Genomic DNA, 13,247 nt, shown 5'->3' with positions numbered 1-13,247 from the left:
TAACAGGTGTGCTTTCTTAAAAGTTAATTTGTGGAATTTCTTTCCTTCTTAATGCGTTTCAGCCAATCAGTTGTGTTGTGAGAAGGTAGGGGGGGGGTATACAGAAGATAGCCCTATTTGGTAAAAGACCAAGTCCATATTGGCTTTAGCTAGCCCAGATATTTGAAGAATCTCAAATATAAAGCATATTTTGATTTGTTTAACACTTTTTTGGTTACTACATGATTCCATATGTGTTATTTCATAGTTTTGATGTCTTCACTATTATTCTACAATGTAAAAAATAGTAAAAATAAAGAAAAACTCTTGAATGAGTAGGTGTGTCCAAACTTTTGACTGGTAGTATGTATGTCTGTGTGTTTTTTTAAACAGGACAAATCTGAGGGGGGCACTTGACCCTATGGGCATGACGCTTCTGCACGTGTGTGTGTGTGTGTGTGTGTGTGTGTGTGTGTGTGTTTCTAGGTCTCAAAATATAATATTTTACTCAGGCTCCACTGTGCTGGCCTATGATTTTATTTACACACAATGCTTGTTGGCTCTCATATCTAAGGCATTCACTTTTTGTAGTAATGTAATGTAGCCTCTAACAATGAGTATTGGTAAATGAACACAATAATATCATGACTGTGGATAGTCAGATTAATATAATAGTTTGTTTAAAACGTTTACATGCTTTGCAAGAAGAACAATTTCCCTAATAATCCTGTTTCCATGGACACATCTGAAATCAGGCTACCTGATGGGACTTAAATCACCAATCAGAATAAACGTTCTACCACAGCGACCATGTTATTTTGGGGAAGCCTATAAAGTTTGAATGGGAAAACTATTTCTACGATGAGTACTTTGTTTTTCCGAACATAAGAGGGAGGCTTGAGCTACTGATGCTGGCACATCAAATATACCGCTGGAATGCCGATTTAAGCTGTTTACATGTCCTAATAATTTGATAGATTGTTTTGAAAACCAGGTGTTTTAATCGGCGTATGCTTACTTCGATTTTGACCTTACGCCGATTAAGATAAGCAGAGTAAGGTGTTTACATGACTACAGCCATAATCAGTTTAATATCAAATTATTAGTGTGCATGTAAACATACTCAGTGCTGTTACTAATCTGTTGTTCCTCTCTCTCTTGTTCTCTCTTTCTCTCACTCTCTTGCTCTCTCTATCTCTCGCTCTCTCTCTGCCTCTCTCTTTGCCTCTCTGCAGGACAGACAGGGATCCCCAGCCAGTGATGTAGATGAGGATGATGAAGGTGCATAAGAAAGACTCTGTGGGGAGAAAGAGCAGCGCCTGACTCTCCTCTCCTCCACTTACTCATCCACTCTGAGCTGTGCCCTCTGATTGGGCAGACGATGTCATCGACCACGCCCACCTCAGCCCCGCATCCCAAGAAGACGCGCGGGAAGGAGAGGACTGAGGTCATGGGCGACTTTGTGCAGACAGCCAATGAGGAGCTTCGGAACAAGCTGATGGACATCCAGATAGAACTGCAGCAGGAGAAGGGCAAGGTAATAAGGATGAAATTGATGATGTTGATAATGATATCATTATCTGTTGGTCTTTTGTGATCTACTGTTAATGATACTATTAAGAATAATTATATCTCTTTTTCCTATTCCCTCCTCTCCCTCCCCTCTCCTTTCCTCTCCTCTATCCCACCCCCCACCCTCCTCTCCCTCCCCTCTCCTCTATCCCACCCTCCACCCTCCTCTCTCCTCCCCCCTCCTCTCCCTCCCCCTCTCCTCTCCTCTCCTCTATCCCACCCTCCTCTCTCCTCCTCTATCCCACCCCTCCTCTCTCCTCTCCCTCCCCTCTCCTCTCCTCTCCTCTACTCCCACCCCCACCCTCCTCTCCCTCCCCTCCTCTATCCCACCCTCCACCCTCCTCTCTCCTCCCTCTCCTCTCCCTCCCCTCCTCTCCTCTCTCCCTCTATCCCACCCTCCTCTCTCCTCCTCTATCCCACCCTCCTCTCTCCTCTCCCTCCCCTCCCTCTCCTCTCCTCTATCCCACCCCCCCCACCCTCCTCTCCCTCCCCTCTCCTCCTATCCCACCCTCCACCCTCCTCTCTCCTCCCCTCTCCTCTATCCCACCCTCCTCTATCCCTCTCCCTCCCCTGGGTAGGTCTCTAAGCTGAGAGAGCGTCTCCAGGAGCAGAGGCAGGTCAGGGAACTGGAACAACACAAACACACGGTGGTCCTCACCGACCTCCGCGCCAAACTGCACGAGGAGAAGCTCCGCGAGCTGGCCACGGCCCGCGAGGCGTTGGCACGGCAACACGAGTTGGAGCTGGCGCGTACCATTAAGATCCGCGACGGGGAGGTACAGCGGCTGCAGGGGCTGGTCCATGCACTGAGAGACGGTGCTGCTGACAAGCTGAAGAGTGCCCTGCTAGGGGAGGCCCGGGAGGAGGCCAGGAGGTCCTTCGATGGGGAGAGACTCAAACTGCAGCAGGAGGTAGGCTGGCCTGGGGGCTCAACTTGAATCCAACCTGCATTGTGGTATTTGCGCAGTCGTTTTTTCCCCCATGGCCAATCAGAATCCTAGCCTGGTTTGGGTTAGGCTACTGTTAATTCTTTCTACTACCAGCTAGACTCCCCTCACAGGTAGATGCCTTGTTTTCAGAATAAGAAGTTTCAAGCCTGTGTTTAGTCTGGTTTTGAAAGTTGTTGTTCAGGGCGACTTTTTTGTTTCTAAAAGTAATGTGACATTACTATCTCCCGAATCATCTTAATTGCTTCAGGGAGCGTATACTTGGAAGTGTATACTAGATGGGAAGTGTAACGTTATACACTAACTGTGTTCCCCCCCAGATCCTGAAGCAGGAGACTGCACGGAAGCAGGTTGAGGAGGCTCTGTCTAATGCGCTGCAGGCAGACAAGGCCAAAGCAGCCGACCTCCGAACAGCCTATCAGCAGCACCAGGATGAGATCAACCGCATCAAGAGAGACTGTGAGAGAGACATCCGCCGGGTGGTGAGTTAATTGTAACATGACCGCACACCACGTGCCTGTCTGCAAACCATAACCCCGATCACAAATCATAACTCCTGATCGATCCTAACCCACATCACACAAGTCCATGTGCAAGAATGGAGTGTCTGGTCTGGTGAGTGACCTGAAAGTGAACCAAACTCCAAACCAAATGATGACCATAAACCATTAACCATAGCTAACTGAAATGGGAACCACTGTCTAACAATAGACTTATTCATCAGATCTCGTTCTGCGGAGTTCCCTGCATGCACTTCTACTGAAGTTTATCTTTAACTTACTGTAATAATCTGATAGGGTAGAGTGCAATTCAAGCTCTCTATGTTAATCTCCAGCTGTATTTAACAGTGACCCAGATAACACAGAGACTGATTAACTACAGCACAGAAGAACAGTGAAAAGACAGGGCCATAAAAGAGATCTCTGTAGCTGCTTTACAGCCACGGCTATATTATAGAGGGGGATAGGAAGAGAGAGGGGAGGGAGATGAGGAAAGGATGAGAGAAGAGAGGTGAACTAAGATTCATGAATTCATTTCTCTCAACAATGTTGGTGTCGTATAATTTGTTGGTGCACTGGTCTGTGGTTGGAGGAGAATGAGCTGGTTTTGAAGGAGGAGAGCAATGGGTTGGAGAAGGAGAGTGAGAGCAGCTAGGGATAAGGCTAAAGAGTTCCAGAGTGAAGGTGTGTCACCTTTTCTCTCTGTCTCGTTCTCACCATCACACTATCTCTCTCTCGCTGTCCTTCTCTCTCCTCTCCTCACTATATTTGTCTCTCTTTCTCTCCTTCTCTCCATCCTCTCATCTCTCCTCACTATATTTGTCTCTCTCTCCTTCTCTCCATCCTCCCATCTGTCCTCTCACTAGATGGATGAGTTGAAGGGGAAGGACCGTGTGGTGTCAGCGTTGGAGAGGGAGCTGGGGGTGCAGGCTGGTTACGCCCAGAAGCTCCAGCTGCAGAAGGAGGCTCTGGATGAACAGCTGGGTCACGTCAGGGAGGCAGAGAGGCACCACAGCAGCCCCAAGAGAGAGGTGGTCCCTGCCCTGGGGGACACCGCTGACTACCTCAACAACCAGGTGAGGACAGCCCCATGAAAATACACACGCACGCAGGCAGGTACGCACAAACACAAGCACGCGTACACACACACACACACACAAATACACAGGTACACGCAAGCACACACTCGTGCACACACACATTTTACTGGCATGGCATTTTCCAAAAACCTGGTGGTCAACTTATTAACACATTGTCTTCGTCCTTAATAATCTCCTCCATGTTCTGTCTCTCTCTCTCTCTCTCTCTCTCTCTCTCTCTCTCTCTCTCTCGCTCTCTTTCTCTATCTTTCCGTCTCCCCCCCTCTCTCTCCATCTCCCCCCCTCTCTCTCTCTCTCTCTCTCTCTCTCTCTCAGGAGGTGGAAGAACTTCGCGATGCGAGGAGGTTCCAGCTGAAGATAGCTGAGCTCCACTCTGTTACCAGGAAGCTGGAGGACAGGAACACACTGCTGGCTGATGAGAGGAATGAACTGGTGAGTAACACACACACCTGCAGAAAATCACTTGGTGGATAACGGAACATTGTAGGGACATTATGGGAACATTGAAGGGATGTTATGGAAATATGCAGGTATATGGAAATAACTTGTCAGTCTACATATCTCATCTATCGATTTCTGTATTTTTCTCTTTCTTTCTCCTTCCATCTCTCTCTCCTTCCATCTCTCCCTTCATCTGTCAGTTGAAGCGGGTGCGTGAGGCAGAGAGTCAGATGAAGCCGCTCTTAGATAAATATAAGAGGATGTCGAAGAAGAACAATGATCTCCAACAGACTCTGCAGCGCATGGAGGATAAACTCAAGAACCTCAGCAGAGGGAACGCAGAGATGGTGAGGGAACCAGACATAACCTTCTTGGTCTACTTTGCTTGTCTCCTTTCCTTGTCTCATCTCCTTCATGACTAGGGGAGGACAACGTTGATAAGTGTAACAGAAGTATAGGCAATGCTTTGATATTTCTGAATGGATTAAGAGGAACCACATTGTAGGGACCATGTGAAATGGAGGCAAAGGGAGACCTCCAGTGGTCATCTAAGGAAAGGGCAAGAGCCCTACAAGAGATGTTAGCCAGTATCTGTGTGAATCAGTATTTGCATTTCTCCTTGATTACAAAGCCACATTGCACAAGTTAAAGTAATGAGTCACGGTTCAGGAAATGCTGTCTCTCTCTCTCTCTCTCTCTCTCTCAATTCAATTCAATTCCAGGGGCTTTATTGGCATGGGAAACATATGTTTACATTGCCAGAGCAAGTGAAATGGATAAACCAAAGTGAAATAAACAATAAAAAGTGAACAGTAAATATTACACTCAGAAGTTCCAAAATAATAGAGACATTTCAAATGTCATATTATGTCTATATACAGTGTTGTAACGATGTGCAAATAGTTCAAGTACAAAAGGGAAAATAAATAAACATAAATATGGGTTGTATTTACAATGGTGTTTGTTCTTCACTGGTTGCCCTTTTCTTGTGGCAACAGGTCACAAATCTTGCTGCTGTGATTGCACACTGTGGTATTTCACCCAATAGATATGGGAGTTTATCAAAATTGGATTTGTTTTCGAATTCTTTGAGGGTCTGTGTAATCTGAGGGAAATATGTGTCTCTAATATAGTAATACATTTGGCAGGAGGTTAGGAAGTGCAGCTCAGTTTTCACCTTATTTTGTGGGCAGTGTGCCTACGGCGATCTTTCTCAATAGCAAGGCTATGCTCACTGAGTCTGTACATAGTCAAAGCTTTCCTTCATTTAGGGTCAGTCACAGTAGTCAGGTATTCTGCCACTGTGTACTCTCTGTTTAGGGCCAAATAGCATTCTTATGTTTTTCCCCAAACACCACTTTCCATCAATTTGTAAAGCAGACCCCCATGCTAAATTGAGTCAAAAGCTTCAAAGCATCTCTCTCTCGACCTCACACTCGAGTCGCTTACCCCTGAGAATGTCTCTCTCCTCACCTCCATCTCTCTCTTTCCCCCTCCCTCTCTCTCCCCCCTCCCTCCCTCTCCCTCCCCCCTCCCTCTCTCTCCCCCTCCCTCCCTCCTTCCCTCTCTCTCTCCCTCTCTCCCCCCTCCCTCCCTCTCCCCCCTCCCTCTCTCCCCCCTCCCTCCCTCCCTCTCTCCCCCTCTCTCCCCCTCCCTCCCTGAGTCAAAAGCTTCAAAGCATCTCTCTCTCTCGACCTCACACTCGAGTCGCTTACCCCTGAGAATATCTCCCTCCTCACCTCCATCTCTCTCTTTCCCACTTCCTCTCTCCCTTCCCCCCTCCCTTTCTCCCTTCCCCCCTCCCTTTCTCCCTTCCCCTCCCTCCCTTCCCCCTCTCTCCCTCCCACCCCCTTCCCCCTCTCTCCCTCTCACCCCCTTCCCCTTCTCTCTCCCTCCTTCCCTCTCTCTCTCAGAAGGAGAAAGTGCACTCTTGTACCCAGCAGCCTCAGCCTCAGCAGCTGAAGAGGCCTACCTCACTGACAGACCTAAGTCAGGCCCACGAGGAACAGGAAGTAGAGTTCCTCAAGCTGCAGGTTGCCGAGCAACGAGGCATCATCGACGAGCTCACGCAGGTCAGGGAGACACTCCGTCATTGCAGTTTACCTGATCTTTAAACCACCAGAACTTCCAAACAACAGGGCATTGACAGAATCATATTGTAGTGAGATTAGTGAATATGGGCACCCGCCTAGCTCATGGGTTCTTAAACAAACAGGCAGACATGTTGTTGTATTTTACTACAGTACATTGAAACAGTGGAATAAAATGTCTGCCGCTAGGGTGAGTGTACTGTTTGGTAACATGTTGGTCTTCTGTACCCTTGGGCTGCCCTCCAGACCCTCTCGCCAGCCAGCCACTCACTGCCCTCTCTCTGCTCTAATCACCTTTAATCCGAGCCTGTTGCTAATTTACTCATTAGCACAGTGATGTTCTGCTGGCTCCTTGCTGCTGATTTTATAGGGGAATGGAAACACTAGGATGTATTACCCCAGCTAACTAACTGTAAATCGCCATATTGGCATTGTTGCTTCACTGGCAGGAGAGAAAAATTTGGAACTCCCCAAAATGGCTGAATTTACCGAGTAGCTCCAAGTCCATTTCCGGAGACCTTCTCCCTTACCTCACCTCGCTCATCAACACATCCTTGACCGCTGGCTATGTCCCTTCCGTCTTCAAGAGAGGGAGAGTTGCACCCCTTCTCAAAAAACCTACACTCGATCCCTCCGATGTCAACAACTACAGACCAGTATTCCTTCTTTCTTTTCTCTCCAAAACTCTTGAGCGTGCCGTCTTTAGCCAACTCTCTTGCTATCTCTCTCAGAATGACCTTCTTGATCCAAACCAGTCAGGTTTCAAGACTGGTCATTCAACTGAGACTGCTCTTCTCTGTGTCACGGAGGCTCTCCGCACTGCTAAAGCTAACTCTCTCTCCTCTGCTCTTGTCCTTCTAGACCTGTCTGCTGCCTTTGATACTGTGAACCATCAGATCCTCCTCTCCACCCTCACTGAGTTGGGCATCTCCGGCGCGGCTCACTCTTGGATTGCGTCCTACCTGACAGGTCGCTCCTACCAAGTGGCGTGGCGAGAATCTGTCTCCGCACCACGTGCTCTCACCACTGGTGTCCCCCAGGGCTCAGTTCTAAGCACTCTCCTATTCTCGCTATACACCAAGTCACTTGGCTCTGTCATATCCTCACATGGCCTCTCCTATCATTGCTACGAAGACGACACACAACTAATCTTCTCCTTTCCCCCTTCTGATAACCAGGTGGCGAATCGCATCTCTGCATATCTGGCAGACATATCAGTGTGGATGACGGATCACCACCTCAAGCTGAACCTCGGCAAGATGGAGCTGCTCTTCCTCCCGGGGAAGGACTGCCCGTTCCATGATCTCGCCATCACGGTTGACAACTCCGTTGTGTCCTCCTCCCAGAGTCTAAAGAGCCTTGGCGTGACCCTGGACAACACCCTGTCGTTCTCCGCTAACATCAAGGCGGTGACCCGATCCTGTAGGTTCATGCTCTACAACATTCGGAGTACGACCCTGCCTTACACAGGAAGCGGCACAGGTTCTAATCCAGGCACTTGTCATCTCCCGTCTGTATTACTGCAACTCGCTGTTGGCTGGGCTCCCTGCCTGTGCCATTAAACCCCTACAACTCATCCAGAATGCCGCAGCCCGTCTGTTGTTCAACCTTCCCAAGTTCTCTCACGTCACCCCGCTCCTCCGCACACTTCACTGGCTTCCAGTTGAAGCTCGCATCTGCTACAAGACCATGGTGCTAGCCTATGGAGCTGTGAGGGGAACGGCACCTCCGTACCTTCAGGCTCTGATCAGTCCCTACACCCAAACGAGGGCATTGCGTTCATCCACCTCTGGCCTGCTGGCCCCCCTACCTCTGCGGAAGCACAGTTCCCGCTCAGCCCAGTCAAAACTGTTCGCTGCTCTGGCACCCCAATGGTGGAACAAGCTCCCTCACGACGCCAGGACAGCGGAGTCACTCACCACCTTCCGGAGATACTTGAAACCCCACCTCTTTAAGGAATACCTGGGATAGGATAAAGTAATCATTCTACCCCCCCTTACCCCACCCCCAAAAAAAGAAAAACATATTGTAAAGTGGTTATCCCACTGGCTATAAGGTGAATGCACCAATTTGTAAGTCGCTCTGGATAAGAGCGTCTGCTAAATGATGTAAATGTAAGTCTGAGAATTAGTTTATATCAGAGAATGAAATAATGTTAGTTAGGGAGCCAATAAACCTACTGAAGCTGTTCATGTTTGAGCAGATCGTTGCCCCAGATCAGAGTTTGTTCTCGTAGCAGTGACAATACAGATATGCCGCCTGAAACACCTCAGCTAGAGGGTCGGCGTAGCGGTGACACAAACTAGTGTGAGTTCGGATGCTGCCAGATAATGGCTAGAGTGTGTGTGTTGTAGAGAGATGGTGGCAATACAGCACAAAATCCCAGCGGATGGTGGCTGTATTACATCCAGTCAGAGGTTCCTGTCAGTCTGTCTGGATGGCGATGTATTGGACGTGTCAATAATCCTTATGAAGGACTTCCTGGCAGAAGAAGTTACTCGACCAGTCAGCAGCCAGTATGCCAGTTAAATAATTGCTGAAATGTTCCTTGATTATAAATTGTTTAAAGTTAACATCAGTAGTGGGTAGGTGCTCAATATATATAATCAGTAACCTATAACGATGTTTATCACCAGCGCTATGGTAACGCATTCACCTTTTGATTCGACAACCATCGCAGACAGCATCATGATTAATGAAAAATCATTAATTATAAATGCATTGTGATTTAGTTTCGGTATCAGACTAACTTTTCTTATGATTTTGTTTGGAGAGCATACAGGCTGGCAGCTTATCGCCAGTTCACCCTATGGGCACAAGGGATAATTGGACGAGGTGTACGGCGTGGCATTTACATAGGGTTTGAGTTTGAATAAAACCAGTTCATTTAGTAAATCTAGCATGTTGTAATTTTTTTCAAGACATAGGCCTAACACATGCGCCTTACGTAAAAATGATATTAGTTCGCTTGTCCACTATAACAACAGGTTCAAGCTTAACCTGATAAACTTGCTTTGAAGATAAAACTACTTTCAACACGCACTAACCCAGAGTCCCTGTTGCTAGAGTAGTGACTTCAACTAGCTTTGGCTGCCATCTATTGGAAAGGAATGGTAACTACACTGGACAGCTAGTTGGAGTCAAAGGAGAATTGTATAATATATGCCATTTAGCAGACGCCTTTATCCAAAGCGAACTGGGTACATGGTAGTGGAAATAGATAATAGAAACGGGATTACAAAATACATAGTCAATTACAGGGTTATTAAGGTGTTTTTACAAGTTCCAAGAAGAGAAGAGGATTCACATGAAAGGCTTGTGATTGCAAGTCTTTGCCTCATGCACAAGATCAATAGACAAACAGCAGCATACCTTAAAGGGGCAATCAGTAGTTACTACATCCATTTTTGCACTTATAAATTTATGATATGTAACCATTGATTTTTGAATAATCTAATTTATAAATGCCTCATGAGCTTAGTTCAACTGTCGTACCCCACCAGAACCCCAAATATAAGCTCCAACGTTTGTAAACAAAGAAAATGTAAACAAACACAGTATAGCCTCAAAACATAGTTGAAACTATAATGTTGATATCATGGATGGTCAGTCCTTGCATCAATAGCTCTGTCTATGAATTTGAGAGTGGTTACATTTCTCCAGCCCCATCCCTCAGCTTTTTACCGAAAGAGGAGCAGGGAGTCCCTTTGTTATTGTTTCTAATGCTAATTGCCACTTTAAGAAGGTAAATTGCAGATTAAATACACACCAAAATATGTTACGGATACTATAAAAATGTCACATCACTGAGACAGTTATTTATACACAGCATGCAGCACAGCAATCAATCAATCAAATGTATTTTACAAAGCTCTTTTTTACATAAAAAATATAACCACAGTGGTTATAGAGGGTGCAACAGTTCAACACCTCAGGAGCAAATGTCAGTTGGCTTTTCATAGCCGAGCATTCATAGGTTGAGACAGCAGATCCGGGAGAGAGAGAGTCGAAACAGCAGGTCTGGGACAAGGTAGCACTTTCGTTGAAACGGGTAAAAAAATCAGTGGAAAAACAATTCCACTCCGATTCCCTTTATGGATGTGTGTATCTTTGAATTCGCTGTTGAATGGCCTACTCCTTCTCCATTTTCGGAACACCAGCCTGCTCCCCCAAAGTGACCACCACTCTCTCTCTTTGGGCACTTAGGAGAGTCCGCTGGGATGATCCTAGAGCCAGATATAAGTTACACAAATCATTTTAGGTAATTTCTCTCTATATGTCTACATCTGACATAATATAATACACTTACCATTGGCACAGCGGTCAACGATGCCGTGTTGGAGCTCAGACCGGAAACACCATGTCTTCTCCTCCTTGATGGGTTTCACCACAAACGCCCTGGCAGCCTTGGAGAACTCTTGCTTGAAACGGAGCACTCCCTCCTTTGTTGGAGCCTGCTGTCTGTCCACCGAATAATTGTGGTCCAAGGCAGCCACTTGGAGTCTTGCGACCATCCCCTGCTGGCCGAACTTGTTCCTTTTGGGCACAGGGCATGTACACTCTCGAGTTCACCTGTCTGAACACACTTCGTCACCTACAAAAGAAAATATCAAATTAATGTAACTAGAGATTAATAAGTAGGCTACTACAATTATACTGTTACTGATTTTATTAAATCAATCGGTTGTAATTATTCACATAGGAATGCACAAAAAAACAAAAACAAGGGTTTTGTGATGTGGTGAACTTCAGTGATCCACTTTTCTTTTAGCACCTGGACACTCCCACCAGCAGTCGTGGCACAGTACCACAAGTGGTGCGTTAATGCCCTCACCCATGGCAGTACCTGAGACACAGGGAATAAGTGAGACCCCTGTGTCACTGACTTGAATCATCATAATCATATAGTTCTGACTTTACTATAAAATATATGACAGTACTTCTGGCTTCCCGATGGCCACCAGCTTTTTCCTCACACCTTTTGGCAATGTGTCACAGGTCATACTCATGCCAGATATCAGCATGTGAGTCCCTCAAGTGCACCCTCACACTTGGATGCCTGTCAGTGGCCAGAGTTTCAATACTGCATCCATGGGCCTGTTAGTAATAATGATTTTATTATTACATTTACATTTACGTCATTTAGCAGACGCTCTTATCCAGAGCGACTTACAAATTATTATTATCCTAAAGGTACCTATGTCCTCTTCATACAGCCACCAAATACACACTTACATCCCTTAGGCTAGCTACAAAATATAGGTTAGGCTATAGCTTACCTCAACGTGTTGCAGGCATCTCTTTATCCCTCCGTCTCCAACCAGTAGCTGTTCTTCACTTCGGTCACATGCACAGTCTCCTGGGCGAGGATCAGGTGGGAAGCAGAGTCCAGGATGGTGTAAGTGCCAAAGGAGGCACAAGGCCTGGCGAATCACACCGTGCGTCTCCAGATACGATTAGTGGACTGTCACCAATTGTAGCCAGAATGGCCTCAATGTGCTGGGTCCACATGTAGTTAACCTCTGGCACAATGTAGATGCTCTGTTGGTTTGCGAACTGTCGCAGCGACATGGACACCAGGCTGAGGAGGTGACATGTTTCCACAAAAGTGGAGTGGGAGCCGCCAGTAAGGGAGACCGCTGATGGCATCAACAGATTCCCTGCAAACAACTTTCCCACACTGGTCTGGGACTCCCACTTCCTCCTGTGGCCGACAACACACTGTCTCCATCGTGATGGCAAAACCACTTATTTTCAGGGATGAACTGATGACACCTGCTCGACATCCTGGCTCAAGGCAGACATTGAACAACTCCTTCAGCTTGCTATCAAAGACTATGTATTTCGGATCTTGCACACACTCTTTGATAGTATATCTTGGCTCGCACTGTGATGATTGTGATTCTGAGCTCAGGTTCATACAGCGAGTTCTGGTCTTCGTTGATCTCACTCTCCGTCAGCTCCATCTGTGGCGTATTGGGGCAGGACTCGGTTGTATACTGATGGTCGTGAGCTCAATCTAGCTGGGCCTCGAGCTCTTTAGTGATGGTCCCGGTGGACCTCTTCTCTACCGCAGCACAGGAACACTCTGGCACCCAGGGGTCAGTTTGGCATGCTGTACTAACCGTTCTTTCCTGTTGGTAGAAAACAATTAAGGCATCTATTAGGCTATAGGTATATTCAAGAATCACTGCATATACTGTAGATTGTCCATTTTATATCCAAAATGGCCTCAGGGATGACAGACTGTGTCTGGAAATAAACAATAGCCTTAGAAATAACATGGATTTACTTGTACCTCCTCTGCCTCCTCCTGCACAGTCTCCTCCAGGATGAAACTCTTTTCAGGTATAAAGATGTCATCCTGAAAACAAACAAACGTTTTGTTAAGACAATTGAACCCAAATATATCAGTTGGCGTTAACAATCTACCTGTCTTGTATGCTATGTCAACACACACACAAACACACAAACACACACACACAGCAAATACAGGGACATTTATTTTTCAGCAAAAATTTGCTATGTCAACTTCAGTTTAGCTAAATTAGGTGGAGCTAACAAACCATTCCAAAAACAAAACTGTCAACAAAATGTATTACAGTACTTGACTGAGAT

General features: G+C 46.5%; 1 protein-coding gene and 1 long non-coding RNA gene across 2 annotated transcripts in view; one reads left to right on the top strand and one right to left on the bottom strand.

Moving 5' to 3' along the window:
• The first annotated feature begins 1,220 nt into the window (after window positions 1-1,220).
• LOC121579869 (janus kinase and microtubule-interacting protein 1-like) overlaps window positions 1,221-13,247 on the top strand; it is a 25,422-nt gene continuing 13,395 nt past the window's right edge. The window contains exons 1-7 of the mRNA XM_045218131.1: window positions 1,221-1,516; window positions 2,130-2,462; window positions 2,819-2,980; window positions 3,865-4,074; window positions 4,414-4,530; window positions 4,740-4,886; window positions 6,453-6,611. Of these exons, the coding sequence (XP_045074066.1) occupies window positions 1,361-1,516; window positions 2,130-2,462; window positions 2,819-2,980; window positions 3,865-4,074; window positions 4,414-4,530; window positions 4,740-4,886; window positions 6,453-6,611 (1,284 nt within the window). The 5' untranslated portion in view covers window positions 1,221-1,360. The remainder of the gene's footprint in view (window positions 1,517-2,129; window positions 2,463-2,818; window positions 2,981-3,864; window positions 4,075-4,413; window positions 4,531-4,739; window positions 4,887-6,452; window positions 6,612-13,247) is intronic.
• The window catches only part of LOC121579870, a 3,366-nt gene continuing 734 nt past the window's right edge, over window positions 10,616-13,247 (bottom strand). Inside the window, exons 2-6 of the long non-coding RNA XR_006002954.1 lie at window positions 12,928-12,993; window positions 11,909-12,763; window positions 11,570-11,726; window positions 10,939-11,475; window positions 10,616-10,855 (exon numbers count right to left, since the gene is read on the bottom strand). This is a non-coding gene — a long non-coding RNA (uncharacterized LOC121579870). The remainder of the gene's footprint in view (window positions 10,856-10,938; window positions 11,476-11,569; window positions 11,727-11,908; window positions 12,764-12,927; window positions 12,994-13,247) is intronic.

The sequence above is a fragment of the Coregonus clupeaformis genome, unplaced genomic scaffold, assembly GCF_020615455.1.
Source record: "Coregonus clupeaformis isolate EN_2021a unplaced genomic scaffold, ASM2061545v1 scaf1391, whole genome shotgun sequence".
NCBI lineage: Eukaryota > Metazoa > Chordata > Actinopteri > Salmoniformes > Salmonidae > Coregonus > Coregonus clupeaformis.
The sequence above is the reverse complement of the archived record's forward strand: the minus strand, read 5'-3'. Positions and strand labels throughout refer to the sequence as shown.